This window comes from Pleuronectes platessa, chromosome 16 (assembly GCF_947347685.1).
Source record: "Pleuronectes platessa chromosome 16, fPlePla1.1, whole genome shotgun sequence".
Taxonomy (NCBI): domain Eukaryota; kingdom Metazoa; phylum Chordata; class Actinopteri; order Pleuronectiformes; family Pleuronectidae; genus Pleuronectes; species Pleuronectes platessa.
In genome coordinates, this window is record NC_070641.1 from 3,232,195 (window position 1) to 3,257,859 (window position 25,665).

The 25,665-nt window shown below is 41.6% G+C and overlaps 3 protein-coding genes across 3 annotated transcripts; all 3 read left to right on the forward strand.

Moving 5' to 3' along the window:
- The first annotated feature begins 598 nt into the window (after positions 1-598).
- On the forward strand, positions 599-961 carry LOC128458348 (phosphoinositide-interacting protein-like). Its single transcript, XM_053443142.1, has one exon. It carries the CDS (start codon positions 599-601, stop codon positions 959-961), a length of 363 nt encoding a protein of 120 aa, XP_053299117.1.
- Positions 962-5,571: 4,610 nt separating this feature from the next.
- si:dkeyp-72e1.6 (transmembrane protein 238-like) lies at positions 5,572-9,557 on the forward strand. Its single transcript, XM_053442683.1, has 2 exons — positions 5,572-6,378; positions 7,088-9,557. The coding sequence occupies exon 1, from the start codon at positions 5,850-5,852 to the stop codon at positions 6,363-6,365; it is 516 nt and encodes a 171-aa protein (XP_053298658.1). The 5' UTR covers positions 5,572-5,849; the 3' UTR covers positions 6,366-6,378; positions 7,088-9,557.
- A 5,856-nt stretch (positions 9,558-15,413) lies between these two features.
- rrn3 (RRN3 homolog, RNA polymerase I transcription factor) lies at positions 15,414-25,465 on the forward strand. Its single transcript, XM_053442678.1, has 17 exons — positions 15,414-15,681; positions 15,926-15,982; positions 16,153-16,242; positions 16,992-17,121; positions 18,573-18,632; positions 18,920-18,983; positions 19,167-19,236; positions 19,551-19,649; positions 20,489-20,584; positions 21,325-21,448; positions 21,681-21,811; positions 22,052-22,182; positions 22,811-22,998; positions 23,110-23,218; positions 23,561-23,713; positions 23,921-24,005; positions 24,344-25,465. The coding sequence occupies exons 1-17, from the start codon at positions 15,586-15,588 to the stop codon at positions 24,491-24,493; spliced, it is 1,833 nt and encodes a 610-aa protein (XP_053298653.1). The 5' UTR covers positions 15,414-15,585; the 3' UTR covers positions 24,494-25,465.
- The last annotated feature ends 200 nt before the right edge of the window (positions 25,466-25,665 follow it).

The following is a 25,665-nucleotide window of genomic DNA, read 5'->3' on the forward strand; positions in this document are numbered from 1 at the left end:
ATTCGTATGGAATTTGCTGTTGCATAAGGTGAATATTAAATTGAAGATTATTGTACATAATTGTTCATTTTTACAGAAACTTTACCTACAAGCTAAGTATTTTTCATGAGAGGAAAACAGTTTTTTTGCATTTAAAAGTAAAGTATTTTTCATGTGATTAATATATTATTCTTACGCCAAAGAATTCAGTTATGATTTCTTACTGCATTTGAACTTAGTTCTTAGTATCTATGTGAGTTAAGCTGTTTTTTGTTGTTGTTGACCCAGAGTATTAGTGAGGCTGATGAGAATGTTATCAGAGTTGCCAGGGATTTTGCCATAAACCAAAACATTAGTTAACATTCGGTTTGAATTTAAAATTCAGTATACTTCATCTTGAGTGGTATCTAAATTTGTGGATAAAACTTTATGGACATTAGTTGTTAAGATATTTCACTATATTCACCAAAGTGGTGGACTGACTAACTTTTAGCATTTAGCAAGATTTACATCTGTAGTGAGCCTTGTGCAGATAGGATAAAGACTTTATTGTCTGTTGTATCTCAACCTGTGTTGTTATCTGTGGCATCTCACCCCAGCAGTGCCATCCAGTGTCACAATGCTTTCCACAGAGGTCACCACATACACAAGATATCCTTCCTCTCAGGACAGGGAGGAGTCTGAAGCATCCACCCTACTCAGCCCTCTCCAGGACGGGGACTCAGCGCCCAATCAGGATGCTGTGGCTCCATTCGGATGGTCCCTCAACTGTAAGGCCATGGTAGTCATCAGTGTTGGCTTGCTGTTGTTTGGATCTGGCACAGCACTGTCCTTGCTCTTCTTCACCCAGGTGGGTAATGTCCCCTACCTGCTGGGACCCCTATTCCTCTCTATGGGTCTGATGTTCCTGGTCACTGGCCTGGTGTGGATGTCCATTCTAAAACCTAGCCTGCAGCACAGGTCTTTTACCACGGTCAACTAAGGAGTGGAGAAGTGGAGCACAAACACCACTGATGGAGAACTCAGCCTGAAAGCACCAGGACCCGAAAACCATAAAAACTGAAAGTGAATAGCAGTGGATCGTCACAGGTTGGGGACAGTGGCTTGATTTAAATGACTAGACATGGTTGCATCATGGGACATGTTGGCTACAGTGTTTTTGGAACTTTGTCTAGCATCAAAACTGATAGTTCTATCCTCCTGTCAATGTCAATTTCAGCCAGCAAAGCTGCAAAATAATGATCCATTCATAATGCCATTGTAAAGTGAGATTATAAGACCTGATGAGCATAATATATGTAGATATGATTATTGTTGCTGTATATGTGTAATTTGCAACAATCTGCAGGTCATGAAGGGGCACTGAGCAAGATTCAGGCTTGAGAGAGCTGAACACAGTCACTTCAACACGTAAAACTGTGTGTGAGTGAGTCTAAAGTCAGCGTAGTCAGTTGCCAGAAGGCATCTAGAGGTATGAGAAAGGACATGATAGACCACACCCACCTGCACCAACCAATATGTAACTTCATATTTGCTTAATACCTGCCTGCCTATGTGGACTGAGTCCAGCAATCTGTCTTTACCTAAGGTGCTGTGAACTGAGTACTAGCCTACTGGTCTTTATTTCTGGTTCTTTGGCCTAGGTCCAGCAACATGTCTTTACTTCAGGTTCTGTGGCCTGAGTCCAGCAGCCCGTCTTTACTTTAAGTGCTGTGGCACGAGTACTGCTGGTCTTAACCTCAGGTTGTGTGGCCTGAGTACTGCTGGTCTTTACTTCATGTTCCGTGGCATGAGTCCAGCAACCTGTCTTTAGTTCAGGTTCTGTGGCCTGAGTCCAGGAGCCGGTCTTTACTTCAGGTGCTGTGGCCTCAGTACTGCCATTCTTTACTTCATGCTCTGTAGACTGAGTACTGCAGCCGGTCTTTAATTCAGGTTCTGTTTCCTGAGCACTGCAGCCGGTCTTAACCTCAGGTTTCTGTGGACCGAATACTGCAACCAGTCTTAACTTCATGATCTAGGGACAGAGTACTTCAGTCAGTCTTTACTTCATGTTCTGAAGACCGAGTACTGCAGCAAGTCTTTACTTCATGTTCTAGGGACCGAGTACTGCAGTCAGTCTTTAAGTCATGTTCTGTGGACCGAGTACTGCAGACAGTCTTTTCTTCAGGTTCTGTGGACCGAGTACTGCAGCCTCCAGATTCTGATAAATGATGGTTCCGCCCATGTGAAGGAGTTGATTGATCTGGTTGGAATCTCAAACACAAATCCTGCTCTCCCCACAGACCACATTTGTAGATGGCCTTAATTACAATGTGTTCCCTGTAAGAAGTGTCAGGTTTTGACAGTCCAGACCCTCTGGTGATCCTGTGTTAATAACATCACATCGGACTGGGAGCACCCCAGTAGGACCAACTCGAGCCTATTCGTCAGATAGGTAGAAATCAAGGACAGTAACAGCTTCTCACTCAACAGAAAAGCTTTAATATTCTTGAAAGCACCAGAGAACTCAAGGAAACTTGATTCTAACAGAGCCACCACTAACTTCCAGGTGAGAGTGAGCATGCTGAAGCAGGTGAATGGCAGCATCGTCCACCCCCACATTAGGCTGGAAGTAAACTGAAGAGAGCAGCATGCAGATCTTACCTGTGGTCTATGGTGGGCCGGAACCAGTCTCTCTAGTACCGTCCTGATGTGGGAAATACGTGCAAGTGGTCTGAGGTCACTTGGTGCAGATGGGGTGGCACTATTGGATACTTGTGCCAAGAGGAATGTTTCCCACAGCAAATGTATCCTTTCCCCTGACAGACTCAAGTTGTGAAGATGGGTTGCAGGCTACCAAAGACCTGGGTAGCTGGAATTCAGGGCTCTGGGATCGATAAGATCAGTGCCTGCCGCCTTTGAGTTGTGCTACGACATACTCTGAGAGCATGAGGGAAAGACTCTCTGGTCTGATGAGACCTGAGATCAAAGTGTGCAGAACTCCAAAGACAATTTCCTATGAACACCAGGCCTTGCTCATAACCTGGCTAAGCATCATTAAAGTGAAGCATGATGGGACAAAATCATGTGATGAGGGGCAGGGACATGAAGAGTGGTCAGAATTGAGGGAGGACGGGATGCAGGCAAATACAGACAAATAGCTGCCTTGTGCACATAACCTGACTGTGTATCTGTGGAGAGGCCTGAGGATGTCAGTTCAAAGATACTTCCAATCCAGTTTAATTTTTCGAGGATCCTCCAAGAGGAATGGAGCAATCTGCTCTAATCTAGGTGTACAAAGCTTGTAGAAACCTCCCAGGCAAGACTCGAAACATAACTGCTGCCAAAAGAGCTTCTAGAAATTACTGATTAAAGGGACTGAATAGTTTTGTAAATTTTACATTTTAGTGTTTGGTGTTGAATAAATTTCCAAAAGTTCCTAAAGACCTGTTTGAACCTGACCATTTTGGATTACGAAGTGTTTAAGCGTTAAATGGGGAAAATAACAATGTTATCCATATCTAGTAAAAGAGATGGAGCAAATCACTCGATCTTGAAAGAAAATAATATGTGGACAGTGCTTTGAAATCAGGGGGTTTATTTATGTGTAACTCAATCACTGAGGTAACTATACTGTAACTGCTTGTAAACAAATGGGCTAAAACATGCAACATGTTAATGGTTTATATTTATACTCTAAGCACCTCATACATGAGTCCAGGGACACTTCCATATAAAAAAAAAAACACACAACCTTCTCATTGATAGACGACCCACTCTACTTTCTGAGCCACAGCCTTTAAAAATAAAAGTAATACTGTAATTAACTTCATATTTGACACAAATGCTGCAGGACAGTGCTTCCCTGTGAGACAGCTGATAAATGTGGCTATAAACCTCTCAACGTATTGAGACCATGCATGCTTCAATGTGAATGCGTGTGTGTTCTTTATTTTATATGAAAAACCTGTCATGTTTTGTAGTAAAAATCATGGAATTTTGTTTGTTTGTCACATCCAGTCACATACACAGATGTTTTTTGCGGCTCCATCTGTCTCAGTGTGATCCACAAAGTCATTTATTTGTAAGCCTCTCTGTCCATTGTGGCCTCTTTTGGACTGTGTAATCATTTAAAGCAGGATTACTGAGGCACAGAAATATAACTGGAAATATCCATCTCTGTTGGCCACTGGTGCCAGACCTCCAAGAGGGTACACACACACAGACAGACAGACAGACAGACAGACAGACACACACACAATGTCTCTCTCTCTCACACAGACACATACACACACACACACACACCCACATCTTAAAATATCCCCTTAAAATTTTATGATTTACGTTTTGTGAACGTGTGGACTGTTTGGGTCCCCACAACATGATAAATTCTTGGAAAACACACTTTGGTTTTGTAGTGGCTGCAGGCCAAAGACGAGCATGAACTGATCTGCATGTCCATCTGTCTATGTGCACTATGCAAATAAACCAGAAAATATCCTTTTAGATAACCAGATAACATCCCCAGTACAAAGACACTGATGCAAACATGGACGCACGACTGTAGATGAAGCCTGGTGAACATCTCTCACTCTCAGCTCCTTTTGTCTCATCCATGAGTCCCTCACTTGAATGGATTGGTTGATGGAAATAAAAATTAAAAAGATGGTTCCTCTTAGGCTTTGTCTATTGCAGACCCTCAACACCAACATCCATCATGAATATATTCGTATCTATTATGCCTTCAAAATAAATTTGTCAATCAGGTGCTATCTCATTTTACAGTGGCATTATCAATGTATTATTATTGTTATTTTATAATTATATATGAATTGAATATAAATGTATTAGAATGTATTATTTAGCTGGCCTGCATCTCTCTTATAACTGTCAGGTTTTCCTCATTATGTGAATCAATAATGTTTACCTGTGCTCGAAAGTTAAATCTTTTACTCAAACATTTGAACAGTGTGTCACATATTGAATATTTAAGACTGTATGCAGCGAGAGTGGAGCATCGCTCTGAGGACATCCTTTTATAATCATACTGGGCTATAGGCTTACAAATAAAAAATGTATAAGTCTTTCTTTTTTAGCAAACAAATCTGAGTGAAATATTGATTGCACTATTTGCGAAAGGGATATATTGGTAAATCTAAAATAAGATTTTTCCCTATAACATAGTAATGAAGATTTAAAATAACTGTTTATGTAGAATATCTAAATAACTTAAAACCTCTACACAGTACTGTGGACATGCAGGCTACAGAATGAGCAGTGACGGAGGATGTCACATCTTGTTAAGCCCTATATTAGAAAATTGTGATTTGTGAATATGGGCTATACAAACAAAACTTGACTGATTAATTTATATTATGATAGTATGAAGGGTAGTGATTATGAATGAGATCAAGTTATCCAGCACTAATGCCCTTTTGAATTTATGCCCTTTTTGAATATATATATATATATTCATCATGTGTATGACTCCTTATTTACTCTGAGATTCTCTGTCATACACTATATGGGATAAATACTGTATATCATCATTGGAAAAAACTAACACAGGTAGAGCCCCTCCTCCAGTAATCACCACGCCCCTTCACTATGAGACCTGAGAAAACTGAGTCTCACCTGTCTCTGTCTCTCCTCAGTCTCCCTTCTCCCCTCTCTCAGCTGTCTCTCCTCTCTCACCTTTCTCTCTTCTCTCACCCGTCTCTCCTCTCTCACCGGTCTCACCTGACCCATCTCTCCTCTCTCAGCTCTCTCTCCACTCTCACCTGTCTCACCTGTCTCACCTTCCAGCCGCTCTGAAACATAATGGCGCGGTGCGGAGGCAGAGGGGAGTAAGCGGGCACAGTCTGACCTGAGCTGAGCCGCAGTGTGAGGACATGGAGCCGGTGTACCGGGGTCTCGGTCGCTGCGTGTGCTGTTTCTGGCTCGCGGTAGCCTTTGACATATTGGGAATGGCCGTGCTTCTCATCGGGGTGTTTGTTAACGTGTTCTTCTACGACCTGCTCATCTATGCGGGCGCCATCATCATCTTCCTCAGCCTCATCTGGTGGGTCTTCTGGTACTCGGGGAACATCGAGGTCCCCCCGGCTGAGCTGGAGGATGATGTTGGGCTCCTGAAGAAGGAGCGGGGCCGTCTGAGCGGCCTCGGCGGGGCGGTGAGGCGCATCTCCAGCCGCGTGTCAAGCGGCATCCGGAGCTCGTTCCGCTCGAGCGGGAGAGAGTCCGATGCCCGTGTGCGCCCCCAGAGTTCGGTGGCCCCACGTACGGAGCAGGTGACCATAGCTATGGGAACGAGGAGCACCCAGGAGAGCAGCTCTCGCGCCGCCGTCTCCTCTGTGGGGGGCGGTGACGTAGAGATGCCGAACACCTCTACCGAGACCTCAGCTACATGACGGAGGCCCACAGGTGAGGCCTGCTACACACCGAGGGGGTCCCTGGCCTCAGATACACAGCAGTTATAACTACAGTTATGTGAATAACTCTTTCTTTATTATTATTATTATTATTATTAGGTTATCCATTTTAAAACTTTAAACGTAAAAATAAGTAAAAATAGGTGACTCAGACAATATAATCATGTGTCATCTGTCTGTATTCTGTCAAGTGTTGGCAGAAAGTGCCCGAAACTATGCAGTGTCTTCAGTGGTATTGTGATCCTTATTCTTCTCTATTGTTTAAAAACAAATGTTTAGATTTAATCAAAAAAAAGTATCTTATTATGCGAAACACCATAGCATAGATATACATGATCTTATATATCCTATTATTTTAAACAAAATTCCAGAATAGACAACGACGTCAATGATTTAGCTCCTTCCTTTATTTTCTTTCAGTTTGATGTGGAACTAAATGTGGAACTAAAGGGACAACATGTGGTCATTGCAGTAAAGATCTCTTATCACTAGACAATCATTAACCACAGTTCACTGCTCACTGAAATACAAGCCCTTAGCTTAAACAATAGATGGCCTACCCAGAACCTCCTGAAAACATTTGCGCCCCAGATTGATGTGAAGTTGGCATAGCAATAACATTCTGCTCACAATGTGTCAACTCAAAGATTGAACTCATTTAAGCTTTAATAACAAGGTTTCATTCAATTTCTTCCCCGCAGAGAATGACTCATCATTAGTTCCTTCCAGCACTGGACGGAGGAGAGGCTGCCCGGCATTGCATGAAGCTGTTGACATTCAACTTTTACTTTTGTTCATAATGAAAAATTAATCCTCAGTCATTTATATATCTAATGGAATTGTTAGCTGTTTTTGAGTTGAAGAGGACACATAAGGCATTACTAGAGATATAAACTGAATGAATTTATACAGTAAAAGTCTAGTCACTGATATTATTAATAATTTTTGTAACAGTATTGATTAAAGCATGTGATTGAATTGTCAGATTATGATGTTGTATCCAGTATTTGTTCTCACGTCTGTTTTGTTAACACACTTCCTGAACAAATGAAGCCCAACTAACTAACAACACATCACTGCAGCATGAGTTAATAACAACCTATTTGTTATTGAAGGATAATTCTTGACTGCAGTCTACTGTTGACTGTGTTATTTTTTTATAAATTTGAATTGGCCCAACCTAATGAACACTGGCATATTTAACTTATTCAACCTTGACTTAACGTTTACTTAGATTCTGCTTCCAACTATGACAACATGTCAAAGAAGTTGTTAGTGTGGCATAATTTTCTTCAGATAATCTAAAGTGGAGCATTACTGAGTTTTTTTCCGTCTTTGTCGTCTTGAAACTCCTCTGTTTGTGCAGTGTGTGTCTGTATTTAGTTGTGTTGTGTCTATTTGTAGGTTTGATAACAGTGATAATTTTTTTACTATCGTGCTGTGCTTTGTCTATTTGAGTCTATTTTCTTAAGTTGCACTGCACTGAGCTCTCAGGGCCACCATACCCAAGGTTTTTTCCTCCACCGAGGAGGTTATGCTTTCCCTCCTCTCTTTTTATTAGTTGATTTGTTTATAAATCTTCCGCACAATTCTCCAGACAAATATTCCCAAACATTTTATACAGCCTTTATACAGTTTTACCCGTATTTTAATCCTGATGATCAGATAAGGACTAATTGTTCATCCCGACTGCATTCAGGAAATCTAGAGAGAAAGTGATTGATCCAAACTTTCTTCATGTGAATGTAAACAGAAACATTTCCTTCAGCTTTTATAACTTCCTGGTCACAATAGTGTAGCACACTTCTCTCAGGCTTATATTTAAGTATCCAATTCCAGCTCTGGATCCACTGAGTCAGAGTGAAAGTAACTCAGAATCATGCTACTTTTCATACACCTGATTTTCTCTTCCAAACTAATGAGCTGCTTAGAAGATGAATGTGCAGGGTTTATAGTAAGCAGGATAAAGAGTTAACCCAATATTCAGGTAGCAGTTAATAACAGCAGTAAATGGGTTTAGACAAAATAAGAAAATAAGAACAAGTGTGACCTGGAGACTGTTGGTTTCAGTGAGCAGACTACTGATGTGGAAAAATAGGTGCAGTTGGTGACAGGCCTCCTTGTTCCCACCCATGTTGATAACAAGCCTCAGTGTCTAACCTTTGGAACCGGCTGTCTTTATTATACAGCTGTTTCCTCTAACTGCTCCAAATACATAGTTCCCACTATCACTAATTTCTATGATCAAGTACACTGCAAAGAGGTCTGTTCAACCTGCAACCACCATGTTGAAGGTGGGATTAGCATAATTACTGTGACAATTTATATGATTTGCTCCAGACTGTTAAAAGTAGTTAATTTACTTAATTTACCTAGCACTCTGAGAGAATAGTACATAAAATGTGACATCATATCAGTGGCCCAAAGAGAAAAGTAAATAGCTGAGATATGGTAATACACTGACTACTATTGCAGAAAACTGACCCACAACTCCTCTCTGACTTCTAAAAATAAAATAATATGGCCTACATACTGAGAAAATGTCGTTCTCTCAGTGTTGTCAACTTAAAATCTAATTTCAATAAATGTGATGACTTTTATTTACTCATCATTATACAAGACAATTTCAGTATCACACTGCTCCTCGTTATGGTCCATTTGTCTCCAAGGAAAAAAATAAAGAAAAGTTACCTCTTACCCAAAATTTACCGTAAAAATACAATCTTGCTTTATTCAACATTATATTTATTTGATCTAAATTTATATAATTTTAATGAGTTTTAAGTAACGGTAGCCCTTTTTTAAGATCATTTCAATAAAACAAAGTCAAATTTTTATCATAATAGGGGTCAAATCCAAAATATTAAATACATTTATAATCTTTTTATTGTTTTATTAACCCCCACATACCAAGAAATCTTTAAAATCTCACAACCATGATAAATATGACATCATTGCTATAATGTTGTGTTGCCATCATGACTGCATTACCAGTGTTATACAGTATATGCCAGTGCTATCAATATCTCTTTTATGCTATAAACTTGACATATGCTAGTTTCAGACTTGCATAATACATCATGATAGCGTAATACGCATAATAAGCCACCAAGTGTTAAATGCTTTGATTGGACACTGTAAGACTAAATAAATGCAATCCATCAACCATTAGCATCCAGTACTATTTGTCTATTTGCAGTCTTACAGGTTATTTGTCACAGGGCTCACCTAGAATATTGTTAAGTATAAAAATTATGTGAATCATTACACTATGAGGTATGTCACCAGATCATATCCCAAAGAAGACAAAGATCAGTGACTTAGCTACGTAGTTCATACACTGATAAAAATTAGGCTGCCTTCTCCTATATTGTCCACTACAGTCACGATCTTGGCTTACCTCTGGTTGTATGAAAACAAAATTTGAAAATGTTATCGTTTTGCATGACTGACACTGACCAAAAAGAGTCAATGAATGTCTCCTCCAACTCCCCACGTGTATTTTGAAATGTTCTTGTGTCTAGATTAGAAAATGTCATTTGGCGACTTCTAGTGGTAGTGTCTAAAAAAGACATCGGCGCAAAGGTAACTTGTAAACTAATTTTACTACCCTGATCTTATCTGTCAATGAGGTCTCTAATTTAGAAAAAGTTTCAAATTATCTAAATTTGGTATTATGATATCTTATAATAGCAACTCAACTATTGTCTTAAAAAATTCAAAAATCTTAATTTCACATTCCACAAAAGTAAGCAGGTTACACCTTTCAGGGTGATCCTCACTAAAACTTAATAAACAAGCTTATACACTGTAGAGCCTGTGTAAACAATGTTGATTACATGCTAATGTAACAACAGGTCCCTATTGTGTAACAGGACTGAATATAAAATCCCCAAATATGCCTTATGCCTTACATTTCTACCGTTTTGTGCCACTTTGCATTAGTTCAGTGTCACTTATACTATCTGTCTCTTTGAAAGTGATTTCCAAAGAATCGTCTTCAGAAGAAGTGCATCTTGGAGGTTTAATCCAATAACATATATACAGTTTTAACACAATTCATCTTATCCATGAAGCACTAGCATAATGTTAATTTTCAGTTTAAATACAATTTTATTTGTATTTGAATGCTGAATCCCAGGCATGACCCAAACACATAAGAACAGAACTAGTAGAGACGCAAAGATCAGTACATTTCTTCATTAGTGTGCAGTGTTGAATTCAGTGCGATTTGGACAAATGATATGTTCAATATTGATCAACTTTGACTGAAAAAAAGTGATGTCGTCACTCACGTCAACAGGTGCCACAATAACTGACTCACTAGTTTGGGCTTCACTGCATTTGAATAAACAGGTGAACTGCTGTTTTTTGCAGCAGTGGTGGGGCAGCTTCAGAAGAATGTGGACTGAGTTCCAGGGCCGGGTCTAGACAGGCATGTATGAGGGGGCAGCCACAAATCTTGAGGGGGCATTGTGCTCCAGCACCTTTTACCATGTCTAATTGACAAATTCACTCACTAGGATGCGGGTACACTGAACAAGTGCCTTGTAAAGTACTGTGGTCTCAAATGCTTGGCACACTTATTTCATTGTAGTTATTGTTGTTAGACTAACCATATATGAACTTGGGTTGTTAGTTGTATGTCCTACCCTCAACCTAAACTGACTGCACTTTGTCAGGCCTCTACCCTAAGACCTGCCCAACTTGGGTGTCCCTATGAAGACTAGCTTCTGTTGGTATAGCTCTTAGGGTCACTGAGGCACTCAAACCTCCTGACCACGATAAGGTGGCAATCCCTCAGGAGGATGTTTTTGTATTTTTTTTGTATTTTTTTGTATTTTTTTATTTTTATAATACCCTCAGGAGGATGTTTTTGTATTTTTTTGTATTTTTTTATTTTTATAACACCCTTAGAAGGATGTTTTTGTTTAGTTTTTTAAATAAAAATTAAAGAAATAAAACAAAGGCTATTAGCCTAGAAAAAACAAACAACGTTGGCTAACTACAGCATTTTTGCTGGCCACTAATTTTAGTTAAGTTCTCCTAGGTCTCTAGGTCAACGTCAGCCTCCTGTTTCCCTTGGCAAACTCCCTCACAAATTCGTCCATGTCCAGCTTGTATGTAATTGACTTTTCATGGGCCAAGATAACCAGGTTCCTCTTTCTGTGATGCAGCATAGTTCTGCGAAAGGGGGTTAAGACACGGGACAGTGTGGAGAAAGAGCTCTCACATGCAGCTGAAGAAACCCCAATGACCAGTGCTGTAATGTATAACTTGTACAACAAGGGAAATGCTGCCTTGTAGTGCTGTAGGGTTTTGCACACTGTAGACAGATTTGGTTCATTGGGGCCTTCCTTAAGCAACATGGGCTTTGCCACCAGGATTTCATTATTCAGACATCCTGCATCAGTGCCAGCCAGCTCAACCAAAGGATGCAACAGAGCTCCATGGAGGAATGTGCCAGATGTAGGCACAAGGCTGGACGTGGCCTTCATCAGCTCCAAATTCTTCTGGCAGAATCTTGTCTCCAACTCGGTAATTGCCCGGTCCAGAATGTTTAGTAGAGGTCTTTTAAGTGTCTTATGGGGGGGAACACTGTCATCTGTGTCTGTGTGGCCCACTGTTGTAATTACAACACTGTCACTGAGGTGCCTATTCATTGTTCTCCTTCTCTTTGCTGGAATGTCATCCCCAGCTGCTGTGTGATCTCCCTCTCCCCACTCATCGCTGTGATCCCTCATGGCCCTCAAAGAATCCAGTGCTGTACCAACCTCGTTTGAGGCTCTGCACATATCCACAGATTGAGACTGTAGTATGGCATTTGCTGGTTTCAGTAGACCAAGCACTTGCACCAGAAACTTGCCAATTTTAAAGAAGTGCTGCCTCTTAATCTGGCAGAGCAGGCCTGATGCTTCAGTGCACAGATCCACTGCAGCATCATCATCCGTTGCCACCTCAGACAGAACAGTGATTATTTGATCTTCATTCTCAGTAATGCAACGTGTCACCTCATAGTGGCTAGTCCATCGGATTTGAATTAGCCTCCTAAGATTAGGAGCATCATTTTCTAGTGATGTAGTGGTGCTGAAAAAAGTTGTACAAGGAAGAAGACAGATCAAAAAATCTTTTAGTACATTGTTCGCTCTGCATGGCATGCACAACTACCAGGTGCAGTTGGTGGTTGTAGCAGTGAATGAAGGGTATATACTTTCCCAGCTTCTGTTGGAGCAGAGCTTGAACACCTCCTCTCACCCCACTCATCACTGAAGCTCCATCATAACACTGGCTCAGAATGTTGTCAGCACTGTAACCAGCATCAGAGAGGCACTTCAGGATCTCAGAGGTTATGTACTGTGCATCTAGTTGGTCGAGGTCAAGCAACCCAATGAGATGCTCCTCGGGTAGGGAAGCACTGACAAACCTAATCATAACTGACAGGTTTTCGACATTACACCTGTCCCTGCTCCCATCACTCTTGAGGCAAAAACCCACAGCATCAGCATTTTCATATTTTTTTTTTATCTCTCCGAGCACCATGTTTGCCAGTGTGTCAATAATTTCATTTTGTATGTGATTTGATGTATATGATGCATTCCTTGGGATACCCTTGGCGATGCTGGCTAGTTTTTCATCTTTCTCAAGGGTATATTCCATTAACTTAAGAAAAAGCCCAGAAGCAATATCATCATCATCATGACCAGCAGCATCACGCCTGTGTTCCGTTGTTCCACGTAGACTCAACTCATTGACACAGAGGAACTTCACAGCGTTGCCCACACTCTTAACATAGTACCTGTTTTTCTCTACCTGTGTCTTGCCAACCAATAATGTGTCAACATTTCCCCCAGTAGCCTCTCTCTTCTGGTGCTCAGCCCAGAGAGTAGAAGCATGCACATGGTTGTGGGAGGACACATGCCTCTGCAGCCCTTTGTCACTTTCCAGTGCAACTTTCCAGTTGTTGAAACCAGTCAGAGTGAACACAACATCCCTCTCATTCACAGTACTGTATTTGCGACAGGGAAAGCAGAAACATGCATCCCGTTCAGCAGAGTATTCAAGCCATGGTCGTGTGCGGTACCAGGCAGGATTGAACGACCTCAGTTTTTTGCTAAATGCACGTTTTGGGTAGCTACTTAATAATAGCTAAGATGGTGCAATGGTGGTTAAGTCACTGGGTAAAATGGGAAGTTTGGGGTTAACTGTAAGAACAGCTGGGAAAGGAGGCGGTAGAGTAGAAGTAGTGCTTGCTGGTGTTATGCTAGCTACTGCTGGAGTGATGCAGGCAGCAGAACCACTACTAACGTTAGCTGATGCGCTGCTAGCTACAACACTGGTAGGGGTAGGTGCAGCGCTAGCTGCTGAGGTGCTAGCTAGAGCATTGCCACCATGATCTCCATTGGTAGGGGCAGGAGGAGTATGTTTTTTAAAAACTCTGAAAAACTGATGCATTGTATATGTAACCTCAGAATGATCAGCAGAATGGAATGCAAGCAATCTCTACACTAGTGTTGTATGTCACTTGTTTACAAGGCTGAGTCCCTGAGGAGAATGAGATACACAAGGTTGGGACAAGTCTGCTGAAAGTTTTACAGGAGTGGAAAAGTGAAGATGGGATTGTAAAATAGCAGCCAGATTGCAGAAGTTGGGTGGGGGCGGGGCTTCTGCACGCACAGATCATTTGTGCTCAGTCTGTGGCAGGGAGCGGACAGTGCTCTCTCCCCGTGCTGTGACACATGACAGGGACTGTGGGCCCACACACCCTGATCTAGGAGAATAGGCTACAGCTTAGCTACTACAAGAATTTGGTTATGTGGTTTTGGTTGTTATTGTTGACTGAGCAAATAAAGATTTTCAAGAAAAATATTAACTCTTGTTTTTATTATGTTATTAGCAATTAAGTATGTCACTACACAAAACACTATGACCGAATTTAACAGAGCTCCTTTGCTTCGCAGTTTACTGCTGCAAGCTGCTATTAGAAACCTGACACTAGCTCATTTGCATACTAAAGGGTGATTGGAAGTTGGGCAGACAGCTATCCCTCACAGTGAACCGGCAGCAGGCCGATACACTGAGCAGAGCGAAAAGGGGAGATGGAGCGGAGGTGAGAAACATGACATGAGAAACAACTTGATATATTTTATATTTGAGGGGGCAAGCAAGACATTAAGACATTAAGAAGTTGAGCGGAGGAGAGAAGCATGAGATAATAAAAAATATATGAAATTTAATATATTTTGGGGGATTTAGTTTGAGGGGGCACAACATTTATTTGAGGGGGCCAGGCCCCCTCTTGCCCCTGCCTAGACCCGGCCCTGCTGAGTTCAGCAGAATGTCTCAATTACTGCAGGTCACTTGTACAGTTTCAGAAAGAAATGAGCAAATCAGCATTTTCCCTGTTACTTAACTTCATGACCTCCATTGTCTAGTCACTCATTAATCAAAATGTATCTGTATAGTCCATATTAACAAATCATAATTTGTTTCATAGTGTTTACAAATTGCAACATTTTCTGCCCTTAACCCTCAACAAGAGTAAGGAAAAACAAAAAAAAACTTTTAACATGGAAAAAGAACAACCTCAGAGAGAGCCACATGTGAGGGATCCCTCTCCCAGGACGGACAGAAGTGCAATAGATGCCACGTGTAACAGACCACATCAACAAAATAACAGTATTTACAACATTGATGAGAAGAAACAGTTTTTATCATAATGAAAATGTGTGTCTATCATTAAAGGATTTTTATATAAGAAAACTGCTGATAGAGATGAAGGGAGCTGCAACGATAAATTAACTGATATTCCACAATTCAATTTACAGCTCATTTTTCATCTTTGAGCTTGTTTTTATCTGTGTACCTGACAGTTGTTTATGTATCCTTTATTTATTCTATTCTATTCGATTCTATTCCAAATAAGCCACTGGATGCCTACAATTTCTCCTGGCAATCTGAAAGCTGACAGGAACCCATGACCCTGTGAGACGGAACCCGGGGGAACATTCTGAAGGTGACACCAGTGTGCCGTATTCACTTCCGTAAATACGCGGTTTACTTCCGCTGGTGAGAAGCGCATGCTCAAGGATTGTTTACAGGGGTTATATTGATTTACGTGATATAAATTAAATTAGCTCAGTGTTCCCTCTTCAGTCCGACCTTTTAGCTGATGTCAGCTTAGCTGCGCTCATTTTCTTAAATGGAGATGGACAGTCTGGACTTTTTGAACAGTCCTCCTGTGAAGACGGTCAGGTTTGGAGGCAGTGTGGCGGACACGTTAATGAAATACAAACAGGTGAGTGTTGATGTGCTGTCTCTCGGTGTTTTACACCACAGCAGCTGAGACTCTAAACTGTTACTTCTGTGTTGTGTCGTAATAAGTCTAAACCTAGTAAGTGTTGCTTATTACTACCCAACTCTTGTCAGCTGTCAGTATCGGAACTCTGGTCTGTCAGGAATATATCCAAGTTCATTGTTGCTGTAATTGGTCATTGGTCATCTGTCTGTATCTGATTTGATATTTCTCTTCTTGTTTGAAGGGAGACTCAAGTGATTATGAGCTGCTGAGGCATCAGCTGGCTGATCCTGAGATAAAGGTGTGTGTGTGTGTGTGTGTGTGTGTGTGTGTGTGTGTGTGTGTGTGTGTGTGTGTGTGTGTGTGTGTGTGTGTGTGTGTGTGTGTGTGTGTGTGTGTGTGTGTGTGTGTGTGTGTCATATCATATCACAGTTCTCGTAGTTCTGTTCTCAATGAGCTCTCTCCTCACAGGATGCTCAGATCATCAGCTGGCTGCAAGAATTTCGGGGTTGTGTGACTCAGCTAACCAAGGACCATGAACAGCTCATCTATACTATCCTGGTGAGTATCCATCATGAGACTTGTACCCTCAGCAGCTGATGGCAAAAATATGCCGATTCCAGCATCTTAAATCTATCAATCAGCTGCTTGTTCATATATGACCATGAACAACACAAATACATCACCTGGGCCTCAAGGAAGTTGTGAGGGTCTTCTTAGAGAGCTAATGATTACAGATTCATATGATAGTAGTATGTATGTATATGTAAGGCCAGTGTGTGGGAGTCTGTGACTAAATTATTACTGTGGACACTTTAAAATTAGATTAAAGGAAGTACCTTTTAGAGCTCCAATAGTTGATTTTAAGGGTTATCACCATTTTTTTTTAACCCTTGTTCATATGAATTCATATGTTGGATGTCCAGGGGATAAATCGTCAGACTAACTATCAGATATGGGATGTTGATTTTGTTTTCCTGTGCAGCTTCAATCCCAGCTGCTCATTATTGTAAATGAAGGCTACTAGGCGACATAAGCCCATAGTCCCACAGTGCAACTCACCTAACACTGTCATTCATCCCAACCTCCATCAGGCACCAAGACTCAGATGTGAATGGACCATGCAGATTTTGTCGACAAAAGATTTCATGCTGAAACTCCCCTGTGTGTGTGTGTGTGTGTGTGTGTGTGTGTGTGTGTGTGTGTGTGTGTGTGTGTGTGTGTGTGTGTGTGTGTGTGTGTGTGTGTGTGTGTGTGTGTGTGTGTGTGTGTGTGTGTGTGTGTGTGTGTGTGTGTGTGTGTTTTTTTAGAGACTTCCATGGGTGGGCCGGAGCAATGCTGTGGTGGAGGAGTACATGACCTTCCTCAGTAACCTGGTCTCAGCGCAGACTGTCTACCTGTGTTCCTGCCTCAAGATGGTGGTCTCCCATTTCACTCCCAGTATGTTCACCTGACTGGCGGTCAAATAATCCAATGTTTTACAAATTAAATTATAAATTCAAACGCTCAGGTTGTGAGGTAATGTTGACTACCTGTTGAATCCTCATTGTCATTATTGTACATTTTCATTTTTTTTGTGTTTACTTCAAAGGGTGACCATTAGCTATATATCATCGCTGGAATTGAAATCTCATGGCATGTTAATTCAACGCTGCAACAATTGAGCTCTAATTCTTTTTAAGAGAAAGGTTTCGGCGACATGCGTGTGTGTTGAAGTTCCCTCCTAGGAGCATAGATATTAGCACGATGTAACTAAACTACAGAAATACAATTTTGGAACTGATCACTGATTCCAAAAACATCCCAATCAAAATTGATCTCAAAACACTCAGCTTGTCTGTGGAAAAGACTTTGAATACCTAGGTTCTCTGCCTGTAGTTTGTGAGAGAATGTGTAATTTCGAGGGTTATTCTCTAAGGAAGTGTAAGTAACTATACGATAATCATTCGTACTTGACATTGGTTTTAGTTCATTTTATTCACTATGGTCTTTAAAAGGTCTTTGATAAAAAAATTGCAGCCTGTATAAACCTCTATATGTTATACACAAAGACCATTTCTTTTTAACCGATCATACTATGATAATGGTCTGTTGTTGAGTGAGTCGGACATGTCCTGTGGATGAACTGCAGAGGATTGGGTCGGGACTTTCTCTGCAGTCTACCTTTCACACATGCACAATGCAGCAGGAGATAATCCACTCAGACCCGTTCACAACAGCAACAAATCCTCTGTAGGATTCAGGCGAGATGTAGTGCAGCAGGCAGAGGCAGGAAGTAATTTATTCAATCTGCTTCGAAGAGGATGTATATTTGTTTACAGCACATATACACTGGCATCAGCTCTCTTGACATCTTTGCTGTTGTCTTTTACATGAATAACTTCGCTTTTTCATGCGGCGATCTTTGCATTTGTGGCGTGTTAGAAATGTTATCGACTCGCTCGCGGTAAATTCAGTGATGGATCTCCTGCTGTGTTCTCACATCGTCTCCTCCAGAATTTCTGCAGACTCTATACCGAGGATAGCAGAAAATCCACCGGTCCTCACTTGGATATTTGTGTTCACATATCCCAAGTTTCTCTGGAGTTTAGTGCTTGTCTGAAAGCAGCTTTAGTGACCAAGAGTGTCTCTCTGACTCAATTTGTCAAGGAGGGGTTGATGGATTCATTGCTCAGTCCTTGGCTGTACAATGAAACTCGATTTTACCCATTTTAAGACGAAAGGAAACATGTGGTCAGTGTTAATATTGTAGCCACAGATATATCAATGTGGGGACAAACCCTTTGTCTTGGGTAAGTTCACACCTGCACTGAGAGCTGTCCACTTTATGCCCAGGCTTATCTTTGTTCCACTACAGGTGACTCATGGAGAAATAATGTGTTTGTTTTTAGAGCGAATGACCATCTGTGAAGGGGGAGTGGATATCTCTGATTCAGATGATGAAGATGAGAGTGAGTGTCATCTTTCTCATTTCTATTGCTGTTTTCATGTATTAAGTGGTTGTGTTCACATTACAACTATATTTCAGGACTTATAAGCATTAGAAATGTTTGATCAGGACTGTCATTGTTGTGTTGGTTGCTTGCTGAAGTCTGGGGGGGTTGAGAGGGGAGGACATTGATTTGCGAGATGTGAATGTTGAGCAGGGCCATGTTAGAGTATAGCTGATCTCCTCAACCCAAGTGTATGAGTTAAATACAAATGATTAATTCCTGAATTGTTCCTTTTATTTTGTTAGACCTCCCCAGAAACTTTGATCGGTGTCACCAGGCATTACAGCTCATCACCAAATACGTTCCAGCGTAAGTCTCTTTACATGGACATTTCTATCTTCCTGCTTTGTTTTTTATGATATTACTCACCAATAAATCTGATCTTTTCTCCAATATACCAAATTACTTAGTATTTCATCTCTGTAAACACATGCAAAAATGTATTGACGACTTTCAAATGTATTGAATTGTACATTTTCCCTCTGCTTTCAGCACAAGTCGCTTTCTGATGCCCATTGTCCAAGAGAACTTCCCTTTCATACAGAAATCCTCCAGAACCCTGGTGAGAGTTATTGATGCTGTTGATTGAATCAAATAGAGCTAATAAAGTATTTTGGGCATAATTCGAAGTTTCAAACAAGCTGTGATAAAACAATAACTCGGTCACTTTACTGTTTGAAAATGCATAATTTTCGTCTGAAAAACTTGCTTTGTTCTTGCAACCGGATACGCATGAGATTTATATGAGTACTGTAAGATATGATATGTCAATAATATTGTTTTGTATGCCCTAGCTATTAAACAGAGTTTGGCTCTGCCAAAACTCTTATTTGCATCTTGGTATTTGGGTAATGGATATCTTGTTGTTCTTTACAGGAGTGTTATGTCCACAACCTCCTGAGAGTGACAGTGTACATACCGTCTATTCGACGAGATGTACTGGAGGTGATCTTTGAGAAGATGCTCAAACTGGATGTGAGTGTTTCATCTTAATCAAAGTGCTTTATGGAAGAAAGGAGGACAAGTCACACTTTTCCTTACATATTTTAAAGTTACAGAGACTCTGTTGAAGGTGGGTGCGGTTTCTCTGGAGGCCTGTCATCTCCTACCTACAGTAATGAAAATATCTGCAAAGGTTATCTCAGACATTAATGCTATATACATCAAGGCTGAAGTGGACCAGAATGATAAAGATTGGAAATCAACAACATTAATTAATAACTAAATAAATCTGAAAATGATTCAATTTGTGTCTGAAGAGCGACAGAGATGAGCAGACACACACATTTACACTCAAACTGCAGACGGGAGAGAAGCTCCTCCTGCAGAAGAAGCAACGCTCTGCTGATCCAGGAACACAAATATTAGTTCAAGAGGTTGTTATATAGATCAGATCTACATGTGAGTGATTAGAATGAACACACTAGCGTGGAGCCTGGCAGACGGGATATTTCTAGAGTTTAGAGAGAGCCGTGCCATTGAAACAATGACACAAACTTCTTAAATATCTTCTATGTTCTTTGGGTAATTCAACACTGTGCAGCAGAAGAGTGAGACAGCCCGCAGTGAAATTTTATGTTACAGAACTCATTCAGTTTCAACACAGAACAGAATCTGAGCCAGCGTCTTTCCGCGTTGCAATCGGTCACACTAGTGTTGTCAAGAGTTTATCACCGGCGGGGAAATGTTCACGCCGTGGGAGCCCTAGATTGAGTGTAATGACATGCAAACCTGAATTATTTCATGTTCTTAACCTAGATGATGTCTCCTGTGTGTCTCCTCTGGTTTGTAAAACTGTGTGTGGTTTATCTCAGGTGAGTGCATCCCGCTCACACATTGAGGAGGCAGAGGAGAATGCAGTGCAGCGCCAGAGGGCAGAGGAGCCGGCTGAGGAGGGGCTCTTTGACATGGTAACAAACAGCAGGGGTCTGGGTTTTCCTTTGGTATGGATTCGGTGGGAAATGTTTGTCATTAGTACCGGGGTCGCTTAAACGGCATTAAATACTATTTAGGGTTAGGTTCAAAACACTAAGCACATTTTAAGGTGTAATTAAAGCAGAAGTAGTTAAATAAGTTGAAAGGCAAGAGCTCAGAGTCTCAATGTAATGCTGAGTGTAGTATTATGAAAGGATTGGAAGAGGGAGTTAAAGCACAAAATCAATGTCTAAGTAGTAAAAGGAGCTGAAACTGTTATCAACAGTGATATAGGTGTGTCAATAGAAGAAGTGAAAACTTGTTGGTATCAAACAATTTATCTGTGTCTAAAAGTACCAGCGTGGTGTATATACGTGTTGTATGAATGTTTTTATAATGTTCAAATGTGATTTGCACTAATAAGAAAATACCGTGCATTTACCATCTGGCAGTCAGATGACTAAATGATTAAACATAAAAAATATTGGCTTGTGTTCATTGTGTTCAACTAGCTTTACACAGTGAGACAAAATTCATTAAATAGGCACTTCTGCCAGAGGAAACTAAATATTAGTATAACACAATTAAAATATCGAAAGGGATCTGTACAAATAATGTGGTGTGTATATGCCTTATAGTTAGTGCTATAATGAACCTTGATATATTTGTATGAGTTAGTCCTCATGCTCACTTTCTCCTCCCGCCCTGGCCCTCTCCATCTGTGTGTGTGTCTCAGGATGAAGACGTGGCAGCAGATCAGGCCCCCGGCACCACTGCGATGGCCCATCCAGTGGCCGAGCGGCTTGACACTCTCATGGCTGTGATGATGTCATACATCAGGGACATCTGCCTTATAAACGGTAGATGGATAACACAGCTTTTACACTGAGGATCACATTTCTCTGACTGACCAGTATCAGGGAGTGGGCTTTAAACAGGTCCTGGCAAAGTTAAACCGATCTGAAGATATAACAAGACATTTTTTGAGTGTGAGAAAATATGAAATGTACTTGGATGCATCCTTGTTAAGGGATAATTTTAAGCTGTCTCATTTGTCATCAGTGGTGTTCAGTGCTTTGTTTTCTATCTTAGGCTCTCTTCAAGTGGAGAGGACGAAGGAGCTGTACAAAGATTTGTTGAGTGTGTTTGACAAACTTATTCTGCCAACACACGCTTCCTGTCACGTCCAGTACACACTCTTTTACCTCTGCAGCTTCAGACTGGTCAGTACTCCCTACACTGTGTCTTTGTAGTGATAGGAAATAGCAATATGTAGCATTCAGCCCTCAGTCTGGTCTTCAGACTGTTCCAATGCCACAAGAGGGCCAAACATCAATTATTGCTGCTGACTAACTGAAATGAGTTGTTACCATTCTATAGCAGACACATCTGCTTTAAAAATGACTGAAAAATCTGTAGTCAAAAGGGGGAAAAGTATTCTAATGTATGTAACATCTTCCCAGGCCCTGGCAGAGGCCTTCCTGGATCACCTGTGGAAGATCCTACAGAGCCCCTCTCAGCCCGCTGTCCTTCGCCAGGCTGCTGCTGGATTCCTGGGAAGTTTCCTGGCCCGAGCCAAGTTCGTCCCTGTGGCGTGAGTTTACATCAAGTTTCTGCTTAAGAATTGTAAAAGCCAGGAGTTTATACCCCGTAGTCCTAAGCCGTTGTTGGTTGTTCGACATGACCTTCGGAGGAACTCCAGTCGATTGGGTCTGGACTTTCTCTGCAGTTTGCCTTCACACATGAACAATGCAGCGCGTGGTTCACAACAGCAAAAAACTCCTCCACCGGAGTCAGGGTAGGGATGGTGCAACAGGCAGAGGCAGGACCTTACGTATTAATTTCACTTCGGAAATTAAGTGTTTTTGTTTACAGCACATAGACACCGGCATCAGCTCTTATCACTACAAACTCTATTGACGTCCTCCTTGGCTTCAACGTGTTTCACCGCTTTTTCATCCTGAGATATTTGTTTTCTTTTTATTGGTCTTTCGATAGCGTCATTAACCCCTCCACTCAATAGTGGTAAATCTTGCAAAGCATCTCCTACTGTGTTCTCATATCGTCTCGTCCAGACTCTCAATAGACTTTATACGAGGTGGCAGGGGGAGGAACTCCACACAAACAGCGGAGGATCTCCAGAGCTCAGTGCATGTCTGAAAACAGCTGTAGTGTCCATAATTATCCAGCTGTTAATCCAGTTAATCTAACCCCTCCCCCAGCACTGTGCGGGCCTGTTTGGACCTGCTGCTCTCCTGGATCCATCGCTACATCGACAGTCAGGACAACAGCGGGAGACAGGCCTGCTGTGACATCAGCCTGCATGGGCCCTTCTACTCAGCCTGCCAGGCCGTCTTCTACACACTCATCTTCAGACACAGAGCAATGCTGGAGGGCAACATGAAGAAAGGTATATTACACACCTAATGCCCAAAATGGAAAACATGGCAGCAAACCCACAGCAAATATATTTTATTTGATGGTTATAATCATGGTAATAACAGCCGTGTGTGTGTGTAAGGTCTGGAGTACCTGCAGAGTTTGAACCTGGAGCGGGTGGTGATGTGTCAGCTGAACCCTCTAAAAGTCTGCCTTCTTTCAGTCAGCAACATGTTTGCTGCTATCACCAGGTACACACGCACACCGAAAAACCCAATGAAACCATGATTAATGTTTAGAAGTGGAATGTCTCTTTGGTGGAGCTGCTAACAAATCAGCTATCTGAAATGTGACAAGGGGCTTCAACTAGACACAAGTCCAAAAGGTTAGAAAATGCTCATGTAACCAAACTCCCTCCAATGTCAAATGTCTTATCATTTAGTTTTATACATAAAAGTGAAACATTGCTGTCAAATGGGCATCTCACATGAATTGTCATGCAAAACAAGGCCAGCGTATTAAACACTTTGTAAACTGGTTAATCATGACATAAATCAAAGTGTAAAGTAATCTACTCTCTGCTTTTGTTGCAGGAAGTACCAAGTTGTGTTCTGCTACACCATCATAGAAAGAAACAACCGGCACATGCTGCCGGTGGTCCGCAGCTCTGCAGGAGGAGACTGTGTGACCACCAACACCAACCCTCTGGACAGCTTCTTCCCCTTCGACCCTTACCTGCTCAAGAGGTACATCCACCCAGAATTCTCTGAGAACAAATGGTTTGGGGGCAAAACACTGAACGTTCATCTTTTCTCTTGAGACTCAATCATTACTGTCATGACCACTTCTCAAATCATATATCTACAGTGTCCTGTTGCAAAGGAAGTGTTGGAATGACAGTAATCAATACAAACAGGGTAACCTGCTAATCAGGGGTTTGCACGTATATACAGGTCCAGTCAGCTGATTGAGCCACTCTACCAGGTGTGGGAGGAACTGGCAGACATGGAGCTGCCTCCTGGCAAAACGGCACGACAGGTGAGGTGCCAGAGAGTTCATCATGTTCAATAAATACTGCAGGACCTCCCTGCACTGCCGCATAAACCAGGGAACTTTGGAAAGGAGATGTGGAAAGAAATGTCCCCTATAACTTATGATTATTTAAATTTTTGTGAAACTGGTGGTGTTAGTCTTGGTCTCACTGGTCAGATGAAGTCACGGAAATCAAAATCTAACTGGTAATGTTTCTTTGAATGTGCGGAAATGAGAAAGTTTTATGTGAACAGTTGTCATCTGGTCTGTCGGATTTGGACTTTATGTTCCTCCCAGTCACTTAAACCTCACCTGGACCTTGCTGTGCATTCTGTGTTTGTCAGGGCTCCGGGGAGGACGAGGATGACTTCCTGTGTGGGGAGACACCACAGGCCGATGGCATTGTGGGAATGACTCCCAGCTCTTACGACTCAACCCTCCGCAGTCCGAGCAGCTTGGGCTCACCCCCCTTCTCCTTTCAGAAACCATTCTAGGCCCTCATCATGGTCCAGGACGTTCTAATGGACCAATACGGTTTTCTCTCTGCTCTGTGAATCCATATTTTCGCTCCGATCGTTTGGGGTCAGATGTGTTCTTGACTCCACAGACTGTACGTGATGTTATATTGAATTCACACAGTGAAGAACACATGAGCCAGTCCCAGTTGAAGAGATGTGGCTGAACTCTGTTTAGACAAGAATACTCTGAGTAAAGAGTCCCACCTTAAAGGATTTATGCAATAGTCTGACCCAAACCTACCTGACTTTCTTCCACATGATTTATATAAGTAAAAAGCCATGTTGGCACATGCATAACCACTGTGCTAGGAGAGTTCCTGATAATCAGATTATATTTTTATTAATATATTTTTGAAGTTTTACTGTTGCCTGGTGCAGAATACACATTACTGTAAAAAGTTCTGCAATGGAACACACCCTCGGCCCATCACATGAACACAGTTCAGCCGACAGTAAGCTGCGCCAATGCAGACACATTATTTTCACAGAATGCACGTGTGGCCTCAGCATCTTGGAGATGAAGAGAAATAACCAATAACAGCGAGCAGGTGGAGCTGCTCGGCACCGACGTGTGGAGATGGAGCTGATGGTGAGGATACTGTCATATTCTGGTCATAGCGTTTGCACTGTGAGGTGTGAGCAGTCTCAGTGAGACACATCGGACTGTCAGAGAAGTAAGAAACTGAATGAATCTTCTGCTGAAGCTTTAGTTCAACTTCTCCCATCAGTGGCAGCAGCGGTTTTAGTCTAAGAAGGGACGTCTCTCTGCTGTCAACTGTGTCCTCAGTGTACATACAAGCATGTAAATATTGTTTTAGGACCGACTTGAATAAATTTGATCATGTTCTTTAAGGAATAAGAAATTGTTCTTTGATTCTTTATAAGAATTTTTTATTTTCGTCTACTTGTATTGTTTGTCTATAAAACAAATTCAGATGGGCATCCCTCCATTTGTGTGTGTGTTGTTTTTAAGGTGCTACATGTGAGTTAGCTCTCTGCAGCTGAACATCATAAACATGAACATCTCACTTGGTGGTGACTTTCTCAGCTTTGACTGGAAAAAACAATGAGTCACTTTCAGGAAGTGAGGCTGGCAGGGGGCTTGCTGGTTAGCATGTTAACTTCAGTATGATGGTAAATGGTCCTGA

Excerpts from the sequence above, each read along its gene's own strand:
- LOC128458348 (XM_053443142.1), top strand. The coding sequence starts at position 599 with ATGCTTTCCACAGAGGTCACCACATACACAAGATATCCTTCCTCTCAG.
- rrn3 (XM_053442678.1), top strand. The coding sequence starts at position 15,586 with ATGGAGATGGACAGTCTGGACTTTTTGAACAGTCCTCCTGTGAAGACG. Across the intron at positions 17,122-18,572 it reads GGTCTCCCATTTCACTCCCA|AGCGAATGACCATCTGTGAA; the intron begins GTATGTTCACCT and ends GTTTGTTTTTAG. Across the intron at positions 20,585-21,324 it reads AGGAGGGGCTCTTTGACATG|GATGAAGACGTGGCAGCAGA; the intron begins GTAACAAACAGC and ends TGTGTGTCTCAG.
- si:dkeyp-72e1.6 (XM_053442683.1), top strand. The coding sequence starts at position 5,850 with ATGGAGCCGGTGTACCGGGGTCTCGGTCGCTGCGTGTGCTGTTTCTGG.